This window comes from Candoia aspera, chromosome 1, assembly GCF_035149785.1.
Source record: "Candoia aspera isolate rCanAsp1 chromosome 1, rCanAsp1.hap2, whole genome shotgun sequence".
Taxonomy (NCBI): domain Eukaryota; kingdom Metazoa; phylum Chordata; class Lepidosauria; order Squamata; family Boidae; genus Candoia; species Candoia aspera.
Genome location: NC_086153.1, coordinates 330,986,978 through 331,013,449, shown reverse-complemented (window position 1 = coordinate 331,013,449; position 26,472 = coordinate 330,986,978). Strand labels below are relative to the sequence as shown.

General features: G+C 42.9%; 1 protein-coding gene across 1 annotated transcript; it reads left to right on the top strand.

Annotated features, from left to right (window-relative positions):
* The first annotated feature begins 12,048 nt into the window (after positions 1-12,048).
* On the top strand, positions 12,049-23,745 carry LOC134488319 (uncharacterized). The gene is made up of 3 exons (XM_063290685.1): positions 12,049-12,107; positions 14,636-15,511; positions 23,189-23,745. The coding sequence occupies exons 2-3, from the start codon at positions 14,637-14,639 to the stop codon at positions 23,328-23,330; spliced, it is 1,017 nt and encodes a 338-aa protein (XP_063146755.1). The 5' UTR covers positions 12,049-12,107; position 14,636; the 3' UTR covers positions 23,331-23,745.
* The last annotated feature ends 2,727 nt before the right edge of the window (positions 23,746-26,472 follow it).

Here is a 26,472-nt window from a genome sequence, read left to right as displayed (position 1 = left end):
CAATCAGCTGTTCCTGCGGTTCTGCTCCAGGCTTCCTGCCGGATTGAGAACTACTGCCAAGTCAGCCTCCTTTTCAATTTAAATTTCAATTTTTTCCCACTTTTCCCAATACTGGCTCCAATGTTTTTTAAAAAGAGGACAAAATTGACATTTATGTTAAAATGACGGGACGGTCGGGAAATGTTAAAAAAACGGGACTGTCCTGTTCAAAATGGGTTGTACGGTCAGCCTACTTAACTTCCATGAATTTATTTCATCACTTCTTAAGTTATCTGAGATGGTAGCCATCATTAAATCCTGAGCAAATGAATTCCACAATTTATCTACACATGGTATAAAGAAATACATTTTATCCAGGAAGGCGTTCTTCATACTATGTAATGACGTGGGTGTTTAATTCCTCCCGCATCTACTGAGACTCAGCATCTGCCAAACAGGCCTTCCAAGAAATGATGCTTGGTCTTCCTGGTAACTTTTTCATTTAGAGAACAGAGGATGACACATGAGGATTAACCATCCTTGGCTTGATCCTAAACAAGAAGGAAGGGTTAGGTAGGATTCTGTCTAGTGACTTGCAGCATCCTTTAACGTCATTCAGCCATTCTTGGGGCCATATAAGGCATATCCTCATATCTATTATTTCAGCACAATGATGGTAGGATGGCTCTAGAAGATGCTACTGGCCTTTCTCCAGAAGAAAAACATGCAGTTGGCAGCAAATAGCATTGACATGAAATTTGCAATCTCCACAGCCAACCCTTCTCTGGCCTCCGTTGCCTGAGTTTTCAATCACTGCTAAGCCTCTTTCTTCTCTCCCAGGTCTAACAGATTTTGTCTACCTTAAAGCTGCCTTTTGATGATTTTGGAATAAGGTGGAGAATATATACTTGCCATGGTAGAGAATATATGTAGCCCAGAGTTGAACTGCTGGGTTCTTGGTGATTCCAGAGCCTTGCAGACATTTTATTACCAGGCTAGGTGACATCATCAGTGCAGGGGGAGCAAAGAGTACTGCTGGCTCATCCCACCAACCTAGAATGGGGTCCTGTATTGTATCTTCTTTGATCATTCTTATTTGTCTGATGCTGGTTCCTCCTTATCTGGTTAATAGTTATGTGGTGAGGAAGGGTGTATTCAGGTCTCTTTCCTTGACCTTTGATTGCCTCCTTTCTTGAACAGTCTGTAGATGGAGCTTCTCTCAACGTGTCTATCAGTGGCTGACTCATCTGAGTAAAGAACAATCAAATAAGAAATAATACCCCACCCAAAAAGCAATCCAGGAAAAACCAATATTCCAATCAAGGCTGGTAGGAGAAGCTAGCAGCCAGCAAACTCCACTCCACCAAGCACTGACAATGTTGCTTAGCCTGGTCATGAAATGTCTGCAGGAAGAGAAGCAAGCTTAGAGAAGCACGCACAATACAAAGAACCCTACCTTCAATGCTACTTTCTTCAGGTTTGGCTAAGAGCATTTTAAGGCCATCTCTTTCATGGGCTGGGAACAAGAGGAAAGCAACAATATGGGGGACAAGGGATGGCAGGGCACAATTGTGTCAGGATCAGGTCCATGTGGGGACCTGGCCTGTATGCTGAAGGTTGAGGGAAGTGATCATATAATGCTGGAGTTCTTGATTTTAAGGGAAGTAAAGCTATATGTAGTTGAACATATATTTCAAAATAGCATATTTTAATAAGAGCAATAATCAGGATTCCTTGGGAGGGGAAACTAATTGAAAAAGGAGTTTAGAAAAGGTGGGAATTCCTAAAACAGGAGATACTAAAAGTACCTTTGCAATCAGTTCCAATGGAAAAAAAACGAGGACAGAAGAAGAGGCCAATGAGGTGACTAAAAAAAATCTTAGTAAAGATGTGAAAACAGACAGGACATATACCAGAGGTAAAAAAAAAGGGGGGGGGCTGGGGTAAGGGAAACTAAAGATTAAAATAAACTGAATTTGGTAAAGGTTGTTAGGAACAATGAAAAACGGATTCCTTAAATAGAGTTTTTGAAAAAGGAAAACTGAAGTTCACAAAATACAGGCAACAAAGAAAAGATGGAACTAATTAGATCCTACTTCATTTCAATCTTTTCCAACCAGAAGAGAACTATGAAGAACAGAACGAAGCTTGAAATTGATAGAGATGTGGTCGGGGAATACCAGATTACTTTTAAAGAATTCAAGGGTATCTGCAGAGTATACTCTATACTCTTCATTAGTTCTTGGAATAGCTGTTGATTGCATCATGTGGCTGCCAGAAAGACAAATGCAATTTTAGATTACATCAACAGGAGTTTACTGAACACAAGCAATAATAATTTCAATTTATGCTGCCCTGACTGATCAAATTCCATTTCAAATTCTGATTCCACTTCTGGATACTGCACTTGTAGAATAATTCAGACAAATGGGCAGGCTTGAGGAAAGGCAATGAGGAGGATCAGGAGACTAAAAACTAAATCCTATGAGATTAAAGGCATAGGGAAGAGAGGGCTTGGCTTTGAGAAGAGAAAGCTGAGAGGGAAACATAGCACTTTTCAAATGTTTGAGAGGATGTTACAGAAAAGGTCAAGCACAGGTATCCATGGGTAGTGGTGGCCACAACCATGCATTTGAAGTCCTTTTTTTACATGCATTGTGGGATGCATGTAAAAATGCTCAGGGCTTTGAGCACACAGTCATGGCTGCCATCTTTACTCTTTTGAACCCCCTTCCTGTGAATGCCTCTGAGGTCAAGACCTGTTCTCTATCATCCTAAAAAGCAGGACATGGGACAATGGACTTCTGTTCCAAGTAAGCAGAAGAAACCTCCTAATGGTACGAGCGCTTGGACGGCGCAACCCGCTCTCTAGACTTCCCTATTGCTGAATGTCTTCAAGCATAGCTGGATTTACTCCTGGGGAGGAAGTCTTAATTTGGATGCTTTTGTGATCCTTTATGATATGGTTCCCTTTATGATTGCCAACACTAGAATTCTGGATTCTGTGCTATTCTTCCTCCCTCTATTCACCTTCATTTGATGATGCCCTCTCCTATTTCTTCCGGTGTACCACACATTTTATACACCTCTCATTTCTCCTCCTTCGCCATCTTCCTTCTCAGCTAAAATAAAGTCATAACTTTTCCTCCTTGGGGTGTAGTTCCATCTCCATTCTTTTTTGTTTTCTGAACTTTACTCGGCACTAAGATACACACATCGAGGTACAGAAAACTGCACATACTTTTCCCAGGATGGCTGTATTATAGATTTGTATATGCAGGAGCATTACAATATTGGCAACTTATCATCTGTGGCCTGGAGGCTTGCCACATCCGAAATGTTTTAATGGAGCCCTTCCATACGATTAATAGAAAAACCACGGGTTAACACTCTTTGAGGTGAAGGTGAAATTCCCTATACCTCCTTAGCAATTAGGTTTCACCAGTGACTGTGCGAACCAGGTGAAAAATCCCTCTGTGTCTTGCATGAAAATGCTGGGGGGCGGGGTGAGAGAGATGGAGACCCTGCAGTGATCCTTTTTTCCAATTAGTGTTGTTGTTGTTTATTCGTTTAGTCGCTTCCGACTCTTCGTGACTTCATGGACCAGCCCACGCCAGAGCTTCCTGTCGGTCGTCAACACCCCCAGCTCCCCCAGGGACGAGTCCGTCACCTCTAGAATATCATCCATCCATCTTGCCCTTGGTCGGCCCCTCTTCCTTTTGCCTTCCACTCTCCCTAGCATCGGCATCTTCTCCAGGGTGTCCTGTCTTCTCATTATGTGGCCAAAGTATTTCAGTTTTGCCTTTAATATCATTCCCTCCGTATATTCTTGCCACCTTTTCTTGATCTCTTCTTCTTCTGTTAGGTCCTTGCCATCTTTGTTTTTGATCATACCCATTTTTGCCTGGAATTTACCTCCAATGTTTCTAATTTTCTGGAAGAGGTCTCTCGTCCTCCCTATTCTATTGTCTTCTTCCACTTCCACGCATTGCTTGTTTAAAAATAATTCCTTATCTCTTCTGGCTAACCTCTGGAATTTTGCATTTAATTGGGCATATCTCCCCCTATCGCTGTTGCCTTTTGCTTTCCTTCTTTCTTGGGCTACTTCTAGTGTCTCAGCAGACAGCCATTTTGCCTTCTTGGTTTTCTCTTTCTTTGGGATGTATTTTGTTGCCGCCTCCTGAACAATGCTGCCAACTTCTGTCCAGAGTTCTTCCGGGACCCTATCTACTAAGTCCAGTCCCTTAAATCTATTCTTCACCTCCACTGCATATTCCTGAGGAATATTAGTGAGCTCATATCTAGCTGATCTGTGGGTCTTCCCTAATCTCTTTAGTCTGATCCTAAATTGTGCAAGAAGTTCGTGATCTGAACTACAGTCAGCTCCAGGCCTAGTTTTTACCAACTGTACAGATGTCCGCCACCTTTGGCTGCAAAGGATGTAATCAATCTGGTTTCGGTGTTGTCCATCTGGTGAAGTCCATGTATAAAGCCGTCTCTTAGGTTGTTGGAAGAGAGTGTTTGTTATGCAGAGTGAATTGTCTTGGCAAAATTCTATCAGCCTATGTCCTGCTTCGTTTTGTTCTCCCAGGCCATACTTACCTGTAATTCCAGGTGTCATTTCACTACCCACCTTAGCATTCCAGTCTCCTGTGATGAAAACAACATCTCTTTTAGGCGTGTTGTCCAGTAGGTGCTGCAGATCCTCATAGAACTGCTCTACTTCAGCTTCTTCAGCATTTGTGGTTGGGGCGTATATTTGGATCACTGTGATGTTAGATGGCTTGCCCTGAATTCGAATTGATATCATTCTGTCGTTTTTGGGGTTGTATCCAAGCACTGCTTTCGCCACTTTACTATTAATTATGAAGGCTACTCCATTTCTTCTGTGGTCCTCTTGTCCACAGTAGTAGATCTGGTGGTCATTTGATGTGAAGTGGCCCATTCCAGTCCATTTCAGTTCACTGACGCCCAGAATGTCTATCTTTAATCTTGACATCTCACCAATAACTACATCCAATTTGCCCTGGCTCATAGATCTTACATTCCAGGTTCCAATGGTGTGTTGATCCTTAGAACATCGGATTCGCCGTTCACCACCAGCACCGTCGGCCGCTAGCCGTCCTTTCGGCTTTGAGCTAGCTGCGTCATCACGTCTGGGGCTAGTTGAGCTCATCCTCTGTTCCTCCCCAGTAGCATTTTGACCATCTTCCGACCTGGGGGTCTCATCTTCCGATGGTATACCGACATATCTCTGGTTGTACTGATCCATTTAGTTTTCACGGCAAGAATACTGGGGTGGGTTGCCATTACCTTCCCCAGGGATCGCATTTAGTCTGACCTCTCTGTCATGACCTTCCCGTCTTGGGTGGCCCTTCACGGTTTAGCTCATGGCATCATTGAGGTGCTCAAGCTCCAGCACCACGACAAGGTAACGATCCTTTGCAGAAGCCAATTAGTGTACTTCTGCGTTAAAAGCAGGGGCGGGGTGGTGGTGAATTCTTGCTCCCCTCTTCAAATTACAGAGAAAATATATCTAAAAAAATCTCTTTCATGTGATTCTAAATATATCCTCATTTTCCTTTAAACTGGAATTAAAAGAAAATTGGCTGCATCTTTCTTTTCTTGTCTCTGTCTAATAAATATTGGGTTATACCCAACGCTGGAAAGAGGAGCAAAATCTTAAAAGCAACCACCTTATCTCACATGTTTTTCTCTCCTCCCTTTCTCATCCTTTCTCACACAGAAACATTCATGCGCTGCAGGCAACACAATCTAGCCATGGAAAGGGAAGGATACAGATCCTCTTAATCCAGATGCATCCCATTTTAATACGATTCTCTTGTTCTATGTTACATATTTACTTCACTTATACATATATTGATATCCTCTATATCCTATATGGGGTGGGGATTTGCATGTTTTACTATGCAAGCCTCTACTGACATCACCACGCTGTTTACACACTATTGACTTATTCTTGCTTTAAAAACCCTCTGTCCATTTTACAGGACTGTCTTCTCCACTCCTCTTGTTTTCCGTTAGCATGGAAATAAACTCTCCTCCCAACCTGATCAGGGATGTCACTTTATAGAGCAGTTAGTGGTCAGGGATACATGCTTGAAGGAAGTTGCTATTCAATAAAGGGAGGTCAAGAAAACAACAGGCAAACTCATGCTCTTGTCCAGAGTCAAGCTCTCCTCAAGGGCATCTTTATCAATGCTTAAGCCAGTGTTTCTCAACCTTAGCAACTTTAAGATATGTGGACTTCAACTCCCAGAGTTCCCCAGCCAGCATGCTGGCTGGGGAATTCTGGGAGTTGAAGTCCAGACGTATGGACTTCATATCTGGGCTTAGATATAAACACACACTAAACAAAACTATTACTATTAACACAGCTAAACATGATTAAATTAACATGGTTTACCAGAAGAATCCAACTTTTTGAGTTTGGTCAACCCAATGCACCATAATGCACTGCATAATGCAGCACATCCCAGGGGCTGAGATAGGGTGACGTTGGAGCCTGGGGGTGGTTTGGTCGATTGCATCAGAGGAGGCTGGCTGAGGTACCAGGTTTTTGTTTTTTTGTTTTTTTGCTTTTACTGCTGTTGTGAGCCGCCTAGAGTGGTATTTGTATTTGTGACTCTGGGTCATCTGAACACAACTCCTGGGAGAAAGCATCATGTTCACACATGGCTGATGGGTTTTCTAGAGACATCCAGCTGTTGGAAGCAGCATCCTGCCCTCCATGGACCCACTGAGCCCAACATAGCTCACAGAGTTGTTGGAGAGAAAAAATTAGGAGAGAGAGGCATGTACTGTATGCCATACAGGTAGTCCTTGCTTAACAACCATTCAATTAGTGATGGTTCAGACTTACGACTGTGCAGAAAAAAACAACTTGCAACCGGTCATCACACGGCCACCCCAGCATTCCCAGGGTCATGTGATCACAATTTGAGCGCTTGGCAACTGATTCCCATTTATGAACATCACAGTGTCACATGGTCACGTGATTGCCATTTTCGACCTTCCCGGCTGGCTTCTGGCAAGCAAAATCAATGAGGAACTGTGCAATTCACTTAATGACCATGTTGATTCACTTAACAAATGCTACAAAAAAGTAAAATCAGGTTGGATTTGCTTAATGACCGCTTTGTTCAGCAACCAAAATTCTGGTCCCAATTGTGGTCGTTAAGCGAGGACTACCTGTACTGAGTTCTCAGAAAATAGGTCGGTATAAAAGTAACTATGCAAGTAATAATTAAGATCCATAGATCATTCATGGGAGCTCTTGGATTCTCATTTTCACAGGAAGCTGCTTTCTTCCTTTCAGTCTTCTGATTTATTGAATTCTATATGCTCTCTTCTTGGCACTAACAGCTGTCTAGCCCAGTTTTTCTCAACCTCAGCACCTTTAAGATGTGTGGCCTTCAACTCCCAGAATTCCCCAGCCAGCATGCTGGCTGGGGAATTCTGGGAGTTGAAGGCCACACATCTTAAAGGTGCTGAGGTTGACTGGTCTAGACCATAATGGATTGAAAGTGGTCCCTCTTCTTGGAAAGAACAGCACTATTGATGGGCCTTCCTCAGTAAAATAAGTTTCAAGTCCTCATGGTTCTGACTGAAGGACTAATTTAAATCACTGACTCATGTAGCTGAGTGTTTTTTACAATATGGCTTAGCAATGATTTTCTGGGGGAGGTCCATAGCTGGATGTTGAACCAGGGCAGGGCTTTTTACCAAATAGAGCTGGGATGAGTGTGGCCAAAATAAAAATAAATTGAATTGAATTTAGTGTACTTTTCTTTCAAGTAAATTTAAGATCTCCACCCAAAAACTAAGATTAGAAAGGGGGGGAAAACCTAATTTGCCTGCATTTCCATATTTTGAGCAAATCTAAGACAATTAAGACTCTCCCTTGCAGAGGCCCCCATTCTTCAAGAAAGGGACCTGGAGGAGGGGGGGCAGTTATTACTAATACCCAGCCCCAATGCACCTTTTGCCCCAGAAGGAAGAGTAAACTCTCATGAAAAGTGGCAGGGAGCTGAGCATGCCTGCTTTTTGGACACTTGACTGCAGGTGGCACCCTAGGTCTGTTGAAGCAGTGTTCCTCAACCTCAGAACTTTAAGACGTCTGGACTTCAACTCCCAGAATTCCCCAGCCAGCAATGCTGGCTGGGGAATTCTGGGAGTTGAAGTCCACACATCTTAAGTTTCCTGAGGTTGAGAAACACTGAATTAAAGAATGGGCAAAGGCACTCATAGTCCCTGCGTTTGAGTTTGCCCTCTGTAATTTCTGTTTGCTCTTAACCCTGCAGGACTGCACGGATCAGTCCTTGTTCCTCTTTCTTTTGATCTCCACTGGCTTCTGTTTCTTAGAATGACCCATTCCTGCCTTCTTTCCCAATAGCCTCTCAACAGCTTTGCAAAACTCCCTAGCTAGAGAAATCCTTTGGCAGAACTTCAGTCTCACCATCCACATGCTGGTGAGTAAGAACATAAGAAAAGCTCTGCTGAGTCAGGTCAGCCTTCTCCTGTTTCTTGTTTGCCCATCAGCTGGTCAGATGCTTGTGGGAAGGTCCACAAGCAAAGTTTTAAAGATTATCAGTAGCCATTAGTTATCTTTAGGAGCTCTTGGCAACTATGACCCAAAATAGCTCAATAGCATCAGGTTGGGAAAGTCCCTGGCTGGGCTTACATAATGCACTAAGCCACGGTTAACTTAATCATGGTTTAATTGATAATCAATAATCCATGCATAACACAGCACCATATATTCTGGTGTTGTCAGCCCTTCATGGTAGCCCAGACAAGAAGCACAAACCATGAGTAGTATTAACACTACCTTTACGGTAAGGTTAAAGGAACAAAATCTTGCAAGTCTGAAAGCATTTCTCCCCTCTTTTACTTTCCAGAAAACTTTTACTTGCCAGAAAACTAACCCTTCTGAGATGCTTCCCATTTTTCCTTCTGTGGCCTGAGATACGTTTGCATGATGATTGTCTAGGCTGCGGCTCTTCCTCCTGTCTCCCAAGGTCGTTCCCACAGACCATTATATCTGTAGAAATTCTGGCTGAGTTCACACAACGCTCTAAGCCATAAACAAGCAAATTGCATTTGGGATTAAAGTTTGGTGTGGCTGGAGCCATTCTTTAATTCCCTTGCTATATCTTGTGGTTTGTTGTTGTTAGAACTTCATAAATAATTACAGGTAGTCCTCACTTAATGACCATTTGTTTAGTGACCATCTGGAGTTATGACAGCACTAAAAACCAATTTATGACTGTTCTTCGCACCTACTACCATCACAGCATCCCTGTGGTCATGTGATCACAATTTGGGCACTTGGCAACTGTCACACATGTATAACAGTTGCAGCACCCTACAGTCACATGGTTGCCATTTTCAACCTTCCCAGCCAGCTTCCAATAAGCAAAAATCAATAGGGAACTGTGTGATTCACTTAACAACTGCAGTGATTGGCTTAACGACTGCCACAAAAATGGTTGTAAAATCGGGTCTGGATTCACTTAACGACCACATCGTTTAGCAATCTAAATTCCAGCCCCAATTGTGGTCGTGAAGCAAGGACTACCTGTATAGGGATTTCTTCTGCCTGCTATACACCTCCTTCAAACCAGAACTCTGTATCAGAACAAAGCTTAGCAACTCACCTATGCCAAATTTAAGGGACAGATTGCTGTCTTGAAGAGTAGCTTGTACAGAGCTCAGAAAACATTGCTGAACATGAATCCTTCCTCTCTTGCAATTTTGGAATTATGATGTGTCCCTGTTTTTTCTGTTCAAAGAAATATTTTGGCTCTACCTCCTGTTAGAAATTCCTATTCAACACAAAGTTTTAATTATCCAATGGGTGTGTAAAAGAGCAAAACCAGAAGTGGAGCCTTTGCCTACCTGGAGCAAAAGCAAATATATTTGTTTTCGGTCTTCTCAGCATTTATATTGTATCTGAGAAGTGCAAACATCACTCTGAACTCGGTGGATGTGAAACTTACTGTAAGTCTTAGCATGCAAGCACAGCGGTGGCTGGTGTTTCTGTTCCTTCCCTTTGACTTTCTGGAAAATGGGAAGTTGGTTACCTTCAGGAAGTGCTCCTCTGCAGCATAAGAGCAGGTGCTGAGCATGAAGGAGGAACCACCCCCAAATGTTCACATGAACCTCTGAGGCATTCTGGGAAATGAAGATGGAAGCAACACATGTCCAGCATTCACAGTTCCTGCTTTTGCTTGGCCAGCAACCCTGAAAACAGGGAGCCATGCTTAAAAGTAGGTGACAGGCACGGTGAGAGGATGTGCATTGCAGCTGGAGGGAGATACCTGCTTCATGGCATTATTGTACCGCTCTTTGAGTTACAGGTAGTCCTCAGTTAATGACCATAATTGGAACTGGGAATTCCGTTGCTATGTGACATGGTCATAAAGCGAAAAATCACATGACCATGCAGACTTACGACGGCAGTTCTGGCAGTTCCGGTTGCAGTTGTTAAGCGAATTGTGCACAGTCGTTAAGCGCAACATCACACGACTACTATTTGTGACTTCCTGCTGGTTTCCCTATTGACTTTGCTTGTTGGAAGCCGGCAGCGAAGGCTGGAAATGGCGATCATGTGACCACGAGATGCTGCAACTACCATAATTGCGAGTCGGTTGCCAAGTGCCCAAATGGCGATCATGTGACCGTGGGGAAGCTGCGATGGCCACAACTTCGAGGACCAGCTGTAAGTCTCCTCATTCAGCACTGTCGTAACTTTGAATGGTCACTGAACGAGTGGTCACTAGCGAGGACTACCTGTATTAGGCCAGTTATTTTTAAACACAGGTTCAGTGTTCCTTTAGAAGAAAGTTAAACTTATGTTTAACAGTAGCCAGCCTAACAGCCGAGAGCTGGAGCGGAGAGTCCAAGATGCAGCAAGAGGGAGGTTCACGCTGCATTGCATAGTCCCCACAACATCTTTCAGTGTTAGGCTGCCTACAGATTGGGCCTGACACTGGGCTGCCTGGAGCCTTCTTGGAGTTGGGCAGCCTTAACAAATCAATCAATCCTTAACAAATCCTTCACCAATCAATCAATTCAGCCCAGATATAAGGGGCTAATACTTGAATCCCACAGAGAAACAGCTGAAAACCTGTCTCCAGGTCAGACCCACAGAAATAGTAACCTTTCCAGTATTTCAGTTTTTGACACTTCCAGCCACTTTACACAAAAATGCAAATGAAATATTAAAATCTACAATTTCCAGCAGAACTGGAGAGATGGGTAGGCTGCAGTGATGCCTGTAGGTACTGTTTCCTCAACCCTCAGTTGTGATCTAGCTTGAAGCACCATATCAAGTTAAATGGTGTTCATGGACATTCCAGAAGGGTCAGCCGATCCCATGTTGGAAGCAGGATACCGGGCCAAGTGGAAATGTTATTTCTGATTCAGGAAGTTTCTTTTTAAAGCTTAGGCAAATGAGTAGAGGCTAGCTGATGGCTATTAGCTATGTTCAGTTCCATGTGCAAACACAATAAAAGCTGCTGAAGGGCAAAAGGTGGGGGAAAAGCCACCTTTGTGCTTATTTGTGGCTTCTGGAGGCATTGGCTCGGGCATCGGAAAGTGGAGTGTTTAGGGAACTTTTGACTCATCCAGTAGAGTGAAAAACACGTTCTTTCCTTTCTATATTTCGTTGAGGAAAGGGTAAGTGTACACCTTGGCTCTACATCCTAAATCCAATGTTGGTCCTACCCTCTGTGCGCCCTGGCTGCATCCTGGCCCCGCCCCTCATCTCCAATGGTTCCATCCTTGTTTTTCCTGGCTTCTGTTCTGAAGCTGCCCTCTTCCAAGGAACCAATTCATATTTTAGAAAACTTGGTTACAAAGATGTGTTCAAACCCTGAAACTTACTCAGCCCCTTGAGGGTGGTAGATGCCTCTCTGTGCTGACTCTTCAAGAGGTTGAGTAACTGGGCCTCTCTCCTGCCCCCTCTTCCTTTTCTTTCCTCCAACCCTCCACGGCTTTTTGAAACAGGGAACTTCTGCAGGTTCCCTTTTTTTATTTCATAAGCAATGCCAACAGCGCAAGAGAGCAGAGCTGACAAAGCCTGTGGAAGACTTCAGTTCAAGGTATGGTATGAGAAGCGGTTGGGGGTTACAGAGGTTCCATGCATCTAGTGGACTAGTATCTTGAAAAGCTCTGGTAGCAGCTGGAATAAATTGCTGGGGGCAAGATGGGAATGCAGCTCACCACACAATAGGAATGGGAAGGCAAAACAACAGAACCAGTGTGATGTAGTTTTAAAAGTTATGCTGTGTTAACCCAGATTGAAATCCAATCTCAATTTGGAAGCTAAGCGGATGACCTGGGGTCAATCCACATCTCTCAGCTCAACCTACTGTAATTCACAGGATTGTTGAGAGGTTAAAACTACTGATATCAGCTTGAGCTCTTAGAAGAAAGGTGAAATATAAAGTCGATTGAAAATATGTATAAATTGTCTCTCAACCACCCAACCTGCAGTGTGGGTGTTACTGCTTGACTCCATTTTCCCACTAAAGTGCTTGAATTTTATTTCCACAACAATCTTGTAAGGTAGCTTCTGGTGAGAGAAGGAGAGAGTCACTGGCTAGAGCTACCCAGAGAGTTTCCATGGTTGAGGATGGGTTTGAAGCTGGGTTTCCCTGGTTTGAGTTCACATATTAAGCACTATTCCAGGCAGCTTATTTAACTACTCTTTCCCCCCACCCCCAAATATTATCCTTAAACAAACTAGTGAGGTAGGTTGTGTTAGAGAAGTAGTAGCTGACCTAGAGTCAACTGTGATATCCATGGTTTTGTGGGAACCGGGATCTCTCTGGTCTTAGTCCAACCCCTTGATCAGTACACACAACCAACCCTTTCCATTCTGTTTCTGAATGCAAGATCTGTAAACAAAATATTAATTTGTAAGTTCATTATTAAAAGTGAGGCTAGATCAGTGTTTCTCAACCTTGGCGACTTTAAGGTGTGTGGACTTCTACTCCCAGAATTCCCCAGCCAGCAGGTTAAAAAACATTGCTCCTAGACCAATGTTTCTCAACCTCAGCAACTTTAAGATGCCTGGATTAATAAAGTAGAGTTCTAGTAAGAGGGTCAGTTCGTATAGTGGTTAAAGGCACCAGGCTATAAACCAGGAGACCCTGAGTTCTAGTCCTGGCTTAGGCATGAAGCCAGTTGGGTGACTTTGGGCCAGTCCCTCTCTCTCAGGCCCAGGAAGGAGACAGGCAAACCACTTCTGAAAATGTTGCCAAAAAACTGCAGGGACCAGTCCAGGGACTGGCCAGGAATCAAGACTGGCTTGAGGGCACAAATTTCATTTCAGAGTTCTAGTATTTCTTGGGGTGTCTGTTTCCTGACATTAATAGCAAAATGGAGCTTTTGTGTTCAACAGCCATCTACTTTCTGTTCATGCCTTATTTTTGGCCTCCTGAAGGCATCTGACAGGTCTTTGCTGGAAGCTGGGGGCTGGGCTTAATGGATCAATCTAGATCTTATTTTGATCTTGTTAGCTGTGTGGATCCTCCTTATTCCCAGGCAATCTACCTCTGAATGGCATTCATGTGGCTGATCACTGTTGGAACTGCAGATGAGGCATAATAAGTCTGAGTTTGTATCTCTGCCAAGAAATGGCCACAAAGGGTGGGGTGGGTAGGCCTCTCCCTACCCTGCCCAAGATAGTGCTGTCCACTGCATGGAAAAATAAATGCAAGGAAAGGAGGGTTTCAGCCACTATTGCACCTGGAGGCCCTCAGAAATGGCCTTAATTATATCTTGAACAATTACTAATTAATAAAAAAGGGGAAAAAAAAGAAAAGGCCATTCCACATTGCAGCCAAGTGTATCATGTGAACACAGTTACAGAATCCCTTGTGGGATCAACCTAATCTTTGTAAGAATACTAGCAATCAAATGGAACAATGAAAACTGAGCAGGGGTCCCCTGCTTGTCCATGCCAAATGAAAAAGACAATGCAGAATGATCTGGCCCAGTGTTTCTCAACCTTGGCAACTTTAAGATGGATGGACTTCAACTCCCAGAATTCCCCAGCCAGCCATGTCCACCCGTCTTAAAGTTGCCAAGGTTGAGAAAAACTGATCTAGCCTTTTTGCCATTTTATTGTTACGGATGGAAAGAAATTTAGGAAGCATTTATTTATTTATTTATTCAATATCTATAGCCGCCCATCTCAGCAAGTGATGCAAATTCATCTCTTTTTTTAAATTCATTTTTAAACCAAGGCATGAACTGAAATTCAGATATCATTCAAAATGTATACTTTTCTGAATGTTGCAGCACTCTTCTTAAAAAATTGAGAGGAAATGCATATATCCTGAAAAAGCATGTTATTGGGAAATTATTGGGGGATGGGGGAAATCTGCAAAAACTAGGCAAAATTGCCGAACTAAAATACATACATTTCAAGATGCTGAGCAAAAGAAAAACGTATTTGGGTGCTGAGTTTTGTAAATTACCCTCAGGTTTACCAGAATTGCGTAAATGAGAAACAGGGAAGAAATTACTATAGCGTATTTGTAAAACACAGGAATTGGGACGGATCAGAATTGATAGATTCACCCATTTGCCACACACATCAACCCAATTTGCTTTTGTGCAGGATGTGGGGACTGCTCGCTGCTCTGCTGTTTTTGCCCCTTGGATGTCTTGTGGATGCTGCATGTCCTCTGAACAACTCACAGAACCTGACTGGACCGTCCGGCATGCCATCTTTTCAGCCCCAGCAACCCAAGGTTTGGTGCCTGAATTTCAGCGGCGAGTTTCCTGGTGCTGAGGTCAATGACAGTGTGGGGAATCAAGTGAAAGTGCTGGATCTGTCCAATAACAAAATCCAAAGACTGCTACCAAGATTCCTGGAGTCTGCAGCGAATCTGAAATCATTGTTCCTTCACAATAACACACTGAAGACCCTTCCTTCCCACCTCTTTTCCAAAACACCCAACCTGAAGGTTCTGAGTATAGAGAGGAATCAACTTGCCTCTCTCCCCATTGAAGACTTCCATCACTGCCTGGAGAAGCTCAGTGTGGACTGCAGCTGCAATGTGGCTGGTAGCATTTTTCAGTATTGCTACGACTGCTCAGCCAGTGGCATCAAATGCCAGTGTTTCTCTTCTGAAATGCTGGTTAATGTAACTGATTACTACACCAGCAGCTGCCAAGGCATGGGCGTTATTCTCTATCTTGCCATCATGGTGCCTATCTTGGTTCTGCTCCTGTTGGCCATCTTGGCTTACTTTCTAATCCAGAGGAAGAAAGGGGCCAAAATCAACCAGGAAAAGCGGCCTTCCGACACATCTGAAGGCACTTCCAGACAACCAAGGTACATCAGCCACTTGTCCTCACCAGGGAACACATTTCAGGACATGAAGTTCCACAAGGACTATGAGAACATCTACAACGATGAATCTAAGTGCAAAGAGGGCAAAATGAAAAGTGGGCAGGGCAACCACCAGAGCCGAAAACAGACAACAAAGAGGTGAGCAATTGGGAGGCATCATTTCCTAGGAAAGCCCGTAAGGTCTGGGTCAAACTAAAAGTCTCAGTGCTGTGCCTGGTTCTTGCAAAGAGTGGGGTCATCATGGTTCGCGGCTGGGAAATGGCGAGCATCCTAAACCAAACCAAATCCAAAAATGCCAGAGAATTCCTGGAAGCCTGGCACTCAGACAAAGCAGCCATCAACAGACACATAGAGGTAAACAACATTTACATACCATTCAAAAGAGACAACAGAAAAGCCAAAAGACCAGTACACTCCCTTGCCAGCAATCAACACCCAGATATGCAAAAATCAACACTAGGATTAACACCAGATGAACCATCAAACAGCACAATACACCCTAATCAAGGAACTATTAACTCAGGCAATCAACCAAGCAGCAAACAACAGCCCAGTCAAAGAACTCCCAAGGAGGGAACAGCACCAAGACAAGCAGGGCAAGCCACAGTATATAAACTGAGAGCAAGGCCCGCTCCCTCTTTGCACTGAAGATGTTGCGTGGTCTGGCAATGAAACATCTGCAAGAAAACAACAAGGCTCAGAGAGCACCAAGGACTCCAAAGCACTGAGACTTTTAGTTTGACCCAGGCCTCAGGGGCTTTTAAGGTTTTCAACAGTTTTAAAGAGTGAAGTAAGCAACTGCAAAGTGTTTAATTGTTCTTCTCTATTCTGGGTTGGTCAGACTGCACCTAGAATATTGTGTCCAAGTTTGGCCCTAAATTTTAGGAAGGAGGCTGACAAACTGGACCATGTCTAGAGGACAGCAAGTAAGCTGATAAGGGGATGGGAAGGAAAATGCACGAAAAATTTGAAGAGTTGAATATGTTTATCCTGGAGAAAACATAGAGACTGCAAGGAGACACAATAGCTGTCTTATTTATTTATTTATTTATTTATTAATTAAATTTGTCACTGCCCATCTCCTCCCACTGATCTTCAAGTATCTGGAGGGCATCAAGGAGAAGATGGGGCAGAATAGTTCAGAGAGATCAGCTGGTTTTTCGGGGGGAAAAGGTCTTAGTCCTAAGAGCTGTTCAGTAGGGGTACATGGGGGTCTCTGCCTTGATGGAAGCGTTTAAACAAAGGATTAGTGGCCACAAGGTTCAGGTGGCCTTTCAGAAGGTCTTAAAAACCTGTCTTTTCCCTCTGGCTTCTGGGCCAGGAGGTTCAGCATTGTTGAGAAGGTGATTAGTTTTACGTGGTGTCTTTATTGTTCATTTAAATCTTTCACTGTTTTTATATGTATGCTTTTGTTTTATGCTTGTTAGCTGCCCAGAGGTATTTGATTAATTTGGGAGGCCACATACATTTGCAAAATAAATAAACTGGTCCATGATGCCATAGGATTCCTGCACTGTGGAGAGGGTTGGATTAGATCAATGTTTCTCAATCTTGGCAACTTTAAGATGGGTGGACTAGATGCTGGCTAGGGAATTCTGGGAGTTGAAGTCCACCCATCTTAAAGTAGCCAAGGTTGAGAAACACTGGATTAGATGGTCTCCTACCCAATCCTTACATTCTATGATTCTATGATTTTGCCATAAAGGCTCTAAGATCCCCAATGCCCCTCTCGCCAAAAGAAGGAAGCTCCCGAATTCTTCATCCACCCAGTTCTGGAACTGTCTGGGGACCACAAAAGAGTTATCTTTCAGCTGCTCTTTCTGCATCGGTGTGCTAGGTCCTGAAACAGTAGGTGTTCTTTTAGAAGGGTGGAAATGAGTGTGTTTTATTTCACAAAGGCATTGGGTTTAAACAGGACAATTCACTACATTTTAAGGTGCAGAATAAGTTTATTAGGCCCAGAAGACTTCAAAGCAGTGTTTCTCAACCTTGGATGTGCAGACTTCAACATCCATTTATTTATTAATTTATAATTCTCATGTAATAAAGTTTTCCATTATTAAATAATCCAGCACTGTAGCATTCAATAAAAAAAAAATTGTCATCCAGAGTAGGTCTTCTCCATTTAACTGCCTGCTTTTGGTTTAGTGAAAAGGTCTGTGTAAAAACTCACCATGTTGCATTTACTCACTAACCTTTCAGGATGGACAACAAAAATTGTTTAAAGGTTGATGTTCTTGCAGCGGACAGAACTGAGCTCCTTGAATACAGTATAAATAGAGCTGAGTTATTTCTCAGGCTTCCTGGAATGCCTATGTGACTGTGTAGGAAGTCTCTATTTTTCAAAAAACCCAAGATTGCAATAAATTTGCTGGGTTTCTTAATTTTTTTTTCTGAAAAGAGGATAAAATTCTTGGCAAATCCCATTTCCCCCAACGATCTGCCTCAGCAAAATACTCACATTGCCCCCACTGTAGGATCTGTAGTTTTTTTTTCTTCTTTCCAGTCATTCAGGGCTCCTTCAACTCTGCATTTCAAAGCAAGGTTGAGTCGTGAGGAAATGTACAAACCTGCACAATCTAGATCAGGGTTTCTCAACCTCAGTAATTTTAAGATGTGTGAGCTTCATCTCCAGGCATTTCCCAGCCAGTGTGCTGGGTGGGGAATTCTGGGAGTTGAAATCCACATATCTTAATGTTGTTGAGGTCTAGAAACACTGTTCTAGATTACCCAGTTCACATTTGGGGCCTTTTATATGTTTTGGATGTGAATCCCCATCAGCTCCAGCTAGTCTGACCTGTGGCAGGGGTTTGTGGGAGTTATAATCCAAAATATCTGAAGGACAGCAGGTTGTCTCCATTTGGCCAGTAGCCACATCTAACTGGCTTTCGTGTTGTCTTCCGTAAACCAAGGGTCTCCTTCTCTTCCTATTGAGGGATTGGCCAGCTTCCCCAGATCTCCAAATTCCCATTAAAAATAACCTGTATTAGATCAATTGAGTTAAGAGACACATCAAGGCAAAAGAGGACATATAAGCACATCTTGTTTTTAGAACAGGACTTGACCTTCCCTCACTAGGTTTCTTTTTCTCCTGTGGAGTCAATCAAATTAAAAACAAAAATGAAAATGAAGAATCCAATAAAAGGCAATAAAAGTACACACAGTAGAACAGCTGGTTTAGGGATGGAGGAACTGAAAGAGAAATTCATCTGTAGCTTCTGTTAGCACAGGAGGGAAGAGGCAAGGAGCAGGGGTTGGGAACCCATGATCCTCTAGGACTCGTTTCACACAACACATTACATCCTCAAGTTGGATTAATTTAACACAATCCTGCAACCCCATAGTGTGCTATGCCCAAACAAGGATGTCATATTATGGCTGAACATGATGGGCTGGTTCACACAACATGTTAGGACCATGGTTAGATTTCTCAGTTTATACTGTAGAACCACAAACTATCAGTCACCCCATTTTAGCCTAATGTGGTATGGTGTATGAACCTAGCCAACCTATTGCTGAATACAACTCCCAATTTACTTCAGTCTTACTAGGCCTGCTGGGAATTGTAGTTCAGCGACACCTGGCAGGCCACTGGTTGTCCTCTCCTACCAAAGAAATTAGTGGCTTCAACTTAAGAGCAGCAGTAATTAAAGCACCATTTTCCTCTGTTGAGTCTGCAGGATAAACAAAGGAGTGAAATCCTGGAAAAAAGGGGAAAAGTTACTGCTATGGTCTTGGAATGGCGGCAAAGACCGTTGGGAGGGGGCTGGAAGGACCTGGCTGTGCACCCCTTCTTTGCTGCTTCTGCCTTTTAAGTGGCTTTGCATTTTTTCGACAAAAGTTTAAGTATCACAATATCAAAAGATATGTATAATATTAGATAAACACATAGTCCCTAAGAAGGTTGTATGTACATAGATGGACAGCTAGATAGAGCAGGGTTCTTCTTAAACTGTGGTGTGTGACTTTCCCCAAGTGATTGCAGGGAATTTAGAGGGGAGCTGCAATGTTTTTTTAAAATCCTGATCAGAGTATATAGGCGAAACAGCTGCATTGCCAAAACACATTTTGCTTTACCTGCACAAGCTTGTGGTGGGCTGCTACAGTACCTCAAATTTGAGATCTCTGGTGATGTATAGATTAACATGTAATTATTAAAGTAAATGGTGTAGGTAAAAAATAATGTTTATTACATCCCAAAGACCCACATAGCGGTGTATTTATTTCTGGCCACACCCTAATCCCAATGAAATCATTTGTTGTATGCATAGCAGGGTTGCACAAATTCATGTATCCTTTAGGGATCATGGCACTGCCAAGTTTGAGAATTCCTGAGAGAGGGAGTAAAAACTTAAGATGGTGGTCGCAACGGACATTAAAAAGGGTGGGATTTTGGTTGCACAATTGTGATCTCCATCTTGACTGTTTGACACACACACACAGGCATGCACCTTTGGACACATTTGGGTTGTAAGGATCAATGGAAGTTCTAAGCAGGGTACCTGTGTGATGTCATTTATCTCAGAAACAAGACATCCACCTGGAAAGAGGCCTCTTGGAAGTATTTTATTTTATTTTATCACACACACACACACTTATAAAAGTTGGGCTCTGCCTAACAGTTATCCACCCTTTTTCTACCAGTTCTCATTCTCAATTTGATGAAAGAGAATTTGCTTTCAACATTTCCTAAGACAGAGAGGGGGGGGGGGAAAGGATTTCCTGTAAGATATTCAAGGCTGTAGTATCTTTTTAATTGGTCTGTGTGATTGTCTTCCCTGTTTGCTGCACTACAATATCTCCAGGGTTTCCATTAAATCTCAAGGAACGACATGAGGAGGGACCCCCTTCTTTGAGGCTACTCCAAATTGGGAAGTGTAGGCAGCCAGGGAGCTTTAAAGAGATGGAAATGTGTGGGAGAAGAAACAACGGCGTCAACTGTAACACCTTCCACCACTTCCAACAGTCAGATCAGCTCAAAAATACGTCAAGGCCAGTGTTTTTCAACCTCAGCAACTTTCAGAGGTGTGGACTTCCCCATGCTGGCTGGGGAATTCTGGGAGCTGAAGTCCACACCTCTTAAAGTTGTTGAGGTTGAGAAACACTGGTCAAGACAAATTCAAACTAAGTTGCCATGTTCCCTGAGAATAAGGTAGACTTTTTTTTTTCCAGGGGAAGAACCCATAAAAACTTGCTCCACACAGGATTAACAGAAAGCGATCTGTCCTTCTCTGTTGATCACAACAAAGGAGGGCAGAGCCCCACGTTCCCATCTTTCACCAATGTGCACCTCGTTCCTCTTCTCTAGATTACAAAAACAAGGTTTGGTGACTTAATGTCAGCCCTTCGAAATAGTCCAGGCAGGAAACCAAAACCATGAGTACTCATACTACCTTTATTGTAAGGTTATAATAAGAGAATCTTGCATGTCTGAAAGCCCTTCTCCCCTCCCTTGCCTTTACTCTCCGGAAAACTGGGGAGGGTCCCTTCTGAGATGCTTCCCACGAACCCCCCCCATCTCCTTCTGTGGGCTGAGCTCTCTTGTCAGACCATTGCCCGGGTGCGTCTCTTCCTCCTGTCTCCCAAGATTATTCTCTAAGCAGCCCGTTACAGTTAGAGATACCTGTTGCAAAAATTCACTTTAGAAAGGTTTTTTTTAGAGATGCTGAGCTGTGCCAGCACCCAGAGGTTATGCATTTCTCAGCCCTTTCTCTTAACTAATTTCCGGTTGGGCAATTTTTCTCTCTTTCTCTTCCCCGCACCCTTCTTTTTCTCTGCTTTGAGTAACAGCCAGGAAAAGGAACGGAGAAAGTCCCCAGTTCAGCCCAATGCCTTGTTCCCAGCAACTTCTTCTTGGGCAAAAATGTACTTCTTCAGTTGTGTTTAAAATAGTACGCAGAAGATTCTCAGGCTGCTGTTCTGCTGACTGAATAATCAGGGCCAGCTTCCCCAATTTGCCCTCCCCTGCCTGGATATGTTGGATGGCCATTGCAGCCCCAATGCATCTGGATGCTGAGACAGGATGAGAAAAGTGGGATGGGCAGCGTCTAAATCTGAAATATAAATAAAAATAAATAAAAACCAGAAAAATTGCATTTTATTAAAAATGTCCTCCGTCCCATTGTGTTGCTTCATTTCTGTCCGAAGCAAAATTATTTAAGGTTAAGTCTCTTGGCTGAAATGGGCTTGCAAATGTTCACATTTAATGTAGACACCCCATCATCCCCAGCCACAGGTGGAATGGGAATCCAGCTGATTTTAGAGAAGGAAAATGTTAGCCATAACAGTGATGTGAAGCCGTCTCTGAATACAAGATTCTGCATCAAACCACTGGGAAAGGAATTGTTCCATTTTCATGCCCTTCCTATGGAGCAGTGTCAGGCTGGCCTCAATTGCAATCAGAATATTAAAATATGATGAGCTCAATATGATTTAGTAGAATTCTTATTAATTAGGGTGTGCCTGTCAACAACTATTAGTCATGGAACTTCCATGTATAGGAGTAGTCTTCTCACAGTACATTGTTGGAGTCAAGATATTAGATTAGACTGGTGTTTTTTTTAATCTGACCCAGCAGATTTTCTTATATTTTTCTCACTGTCCTAAATGTCACCAGCTTGACTTAGAAACAGACTTTGTTTTCAAAAGAGATTTTGCTCACAGCCCCTACCCCCACAGTGAATGCACTTGAGATGTTTTCAACTGAAATCAAACAGGTAGGTTAGCATTGTTGCAAAGCCTGGAACACCTACTCAAATAGAGGCAAACACAGAATAAAAGAAATATTACACGTAAAGAAATATTAGGATTTGCACAAACACCATAATGCTTTATGAACATACGTTGTCACCATTTTGTGGGTGGTGGTGGTGGTGGTGGTGGTGGTGGTGAAGCATCTTTCCATATTGAATTGCAAATGGCAAGTTTCAGATTGGGATAAAAATGTATTTCTGGTCATTAGGAGGGGAAAGGGGACAATTTTGAGAATAATCAGTCCTGCAGGGAGCTTAGAGGGTGAGATAAATTGGAATATGTATCCTTTAAGCCTTATGGGAAGAATCCATCACAAAAAAACCCATCTCAATCTATATATATTATCACATACTATATATATATTAAGAATGTCTTCTGATACTTGTCAGAGTGGGAAAAGAAAATCAGAGGGAAAAGAAAATCAGCTGGATGGTTGATAGGTGGCAACCTCAGCAAAATCTTCCTGAACAACTGTACATTCAAATTAATTTGTATTTTTTTTTAATTTTAAATGTTAATGGCTTCACAGACAACTTCTTTTTCTTGGGTATGTGAGAAGCCACTGATTTTTTTACATTACTAATTTGAATGTAGAGAAGTTGATTTCTCCGTATCATTAATCTTTTGGTCTAGGACAGTGTTTCTCAACCCCAGCAATTTTAAGATGTGCGGACTTCAACTCCCAGAGTTCCCCAGCCAGCCATGCTGGCTGGGGAATTCTGAGAGTTGAAGTCCGCACATCTTAAAGTTGCTGAGGTTGAGAAACACTGTTCTAGAGGCTCCTTACTTCCTATGGGATTTTTACAGTTCTCTGTCTTCTGTTTTAATATTAATTGCAGTTTTTATCCTATGCCTATCCAGTGCTTAGCTACAGGTGCATGCTAAATAAATTTGCTACTACAACAGCTCCCTTAAAATCTCCCAAATGGGTCCCCAAAAGTAAAATAAGCATTTAAAAATGTGAACTATTCAGGTATAGATCGAAACTGGTGGGAGGATCAAAGTGATTCCATGGGGGGACACAATAATGATCTCTTGTGTTTGGGGGGGTTTGGTCCTCAGGTGTCCATCAAAAGGTGAGAACGTAAGTGCTTCTGAAGGCCATCAGCCAATCTATGCCAATACTCAGGAAGTATATTGCAACTATAGTGGTGAACCTATCCCGGATCCAGTAGAAGATGTCTACATTATTCCAGATCAGTGACATCTTGGCTCCATCAACATGGCTATGACCAAAGATGTCCCAAAACATCTCCTGGGCCGTCTCTATTGCAGTGCCCGCTCTTTGGAACACCTTACCCTCAATTCGTTTGGCCCCAACTCTGCTGGGGTACATTATTGAGGACCTGGATCTTCATGAATCTTTTGTAAATCACTGAAGACCTGGATGGGACCTATAGGCTAGGTGAGCCCATCACTGTGGCTTTCTTTGGCGTGACTATGGTGATGTGGTTGAGTGGATTGCCCTTGGACGCCATTATGTTATTATCCTGTCACTGTTGTTTATGTTGTTCATTATTTTTGTTTTGTTGGTTTGTATTACCTATGTTTGCCACCCAGAGTCATGACTGTGAGGTGGGTGACTATAGAAACTGATATAATAAATGAATAAATGGTCATTTTGTGGTGGTGTTTTACTTTCATGAGGAACAGTAGAATAGGCAGGGAAGAGCACTTCTTATGGCTCAGGAAAACTGCTGACCTCCTTTCTCCTCATGTTATCAGAATGGAGGATTTACAGTGTCTGCTAATCTGCTGCCAGCCCTTTCCTAGAATTAATGTTATCTTAATGAATGCATTAAATCATTCTTTAGGGATGTACAGTACATTTTTTTCAAATCCAACACGTGTCAAGGAGGGGCAATTTCTTTCTTTATCTGCAGGGGGCAGTGTTGCTCTCCTTTTAGGGCAGAGCCAGAAAGAAAGATAATGGCTGCATTAAGGACTTGACTGTCTATTCTTATCTATATGTGTATTGTTTATGCAAAGATAAATTCTCTGTGGTTAATTGGGGTTAATCTCAGGTAAGTGTATATTATTAAAACTTACCTGCTGCTGCAAGGTCCACCATTTCTCAGTCCAAAAAGAACTGGCTTAACCAGCCCTAATGCTGTAGAGTATCAGCCTCATTTGTAAAAGCAGACAGAGCAAGCAGTGTAGATCTGCACTGGAAGAAAAGAGCTGGCCTACAACAGTGGCGTAAACACTGCACGGCAAATTCTTCCACTTGCTTTGCCTTGCACTGATGCCAAGTCAACAGGAAAGGTTACACCATGGGGAATCTTGCTTGACTGCAACAGTGTCTGGGTGGCTGAAGCTTGCAGTTGGTTAAGGTTGGCCAAGGATGTTTTGAACAACAGAGATATCTTCAAAATTAAAAGAATCAGCTTGCCAGCTGCTCGGCAAAGATGGCAAAACACTAACAAATAAAGAAAAGGCAGAGCTACTCAAGTCCTATTTTGGATTAGTTTTCTCCAACTAAAGTATATGTGGTGCACTTGCCCATTGTGAAGAGCAGGAGTGAAGCTTATGGTTGATAAAAGGCAATTACGGTACATTTAAACTTTGAATGAGTTTAATCTCCAAGCCAGATGAATTGTATCATAGAATACTTAAAGGGGCTTGTTGATGGTCTGGATAAATATCTTTGTATTGTCTTTGAGAAATCCTGGAATTGCCAGGCAACTGGAAAACAGAAAATGTCTTCAGAAAGGAAGGGAAGGAAAAAGCAGAGAAACACAAACCATCAGTCTGACATCCGATTCTACAGCAGATCATAAAATGAAGCATTTAATCTTGAGAATAAAAGACTGAAGAAGAAATAGCATTATCTGAGTTTGTGAAAGGATGTCACACAGAAGAAGGGCAAATCCTGTTTGCTAATGTTTTTGATGCGCAAAACACAGAATAAAAAGACATACTTAGTTGAATATTAGGAATAACGTATCTGCGCCAGGACTCAGGCCTGAATATGGGATGGAAATGGCATTGGTTGCGCTTTTGGATGATCTCTGGTGGGAGTGGGATGGGGGCAGTGCATCCAACCTTGCTCTACTTGACCTCTTGATGGCTTTTGATACCATTGACCATGGTATCCTTCTGGACCGGATTGGGAGTGGGCAGCCCAGTGTTGTGCTGGTTCTCTTCCTTTCTCAGAGGCTGGTTCCAGCTGGTGTTGATTGGGAGCAAGAAGTCCTGCTCTCAGCCCCTGCTATGTGAGGTGCTGCAGGTTTCAGTACTTTCTCTGCCCCTGTTTAACATCTACATGAAGCCACTGGGTGAGAATATCATCACCATGGGGTCAGGTATCATCAGTATGCTGATGACACCCAGTTGTATATCTCCGCCCCTGGTGAGTTAAGTGATGCTGTTGATGTCCTTTCTTGGTTTCTGGAGGCTGTGGGGGTGTGGATGGGAACAGCAGGCTTCAACTAAATCCTGGTAAGACTGAGTGGCTTTGGGTTTTGGGGCCTTCTGTATCTGGGGATTTACCATCTTTGATCCTGGATGGGGTTGCACTACCCCAAATGGATCAGTGCACAATTTGGGGGTTCTTCTGGACTCGCAACTCCTGCTTGAAGAGCAGGTGGCAGTCATGGCCAGAAAGGCCTTTGTACAGCTTCAGGAGGCTCTACTCACAGTCACTCATGCCCTACTTATCTCCCAGATGGACTACTGTAACATGCTCTACATGGGGCTGTCTTTGAAGAGTATCCAGACACTTCAGTTGGTGCAAAATGTGGTGGCACAGGCAGTTTTGTGTGCTTCAAGAACTGCACATGTCACACCTCTGCTTCATGAGCTGCATTGGTTATCAGTTTGCTTCTGGGTCCAATTCAAGGTGCTGCTTTTGACCTTCAAGGCCCTACGTAGTATGGGACCAAGTTATTTGAGGGACCACCTCTCCCCAGTGACAACTACCTGTCCCATCAGGTCCAGCAAGAGAGGCATATTGTGGGTCCCATCAACTAGGGAGTTTCATCTGGCAGATCCTAGGAAGAAAGTCTTTTCTGCCGTAGCCCCTGCTCTATGGAACATCATTCCCCCCAACCTTGTTGGCCTTCCGGAAGGCCCTCAAAACATGTTTTTGTCAATGAGCTTGGGGATCCCATGGTAGAGTGGGGCCTGTTGGATGGTTACATGATCATAAATTGATGCACTTTCTGTACGCAGGCCACCATTTTGTTTTCTACTTTGTTTTTATTTTTAATTTACATTGTGGTTTTATTGGTTTTTATGTATTTTATTTTTATGTATTTTGTTCTACTATGTACGCCACCCAGAGTCATTATGTGAGCTGGGCAGCTATACAAATATGATGAATAAATAAATAAACTTCCTAAAGG

Coding starts and splice junctions, on each gene's coding strand:
- LOC134488319 (XM_063290685.1), top strand. CDS start 14,637: ATGTGGGGACTGCTCGCTGCTCTGCTGTTTTTGCCCCTTGGATGTCTT. Junction 15,512..23,188: donor CGAAAACAGACAACAAAGAG/GTGAGCAATTGG, acceptor TTTGGTCCTCAG/GTGTCCATCAAAAGGTGAGA.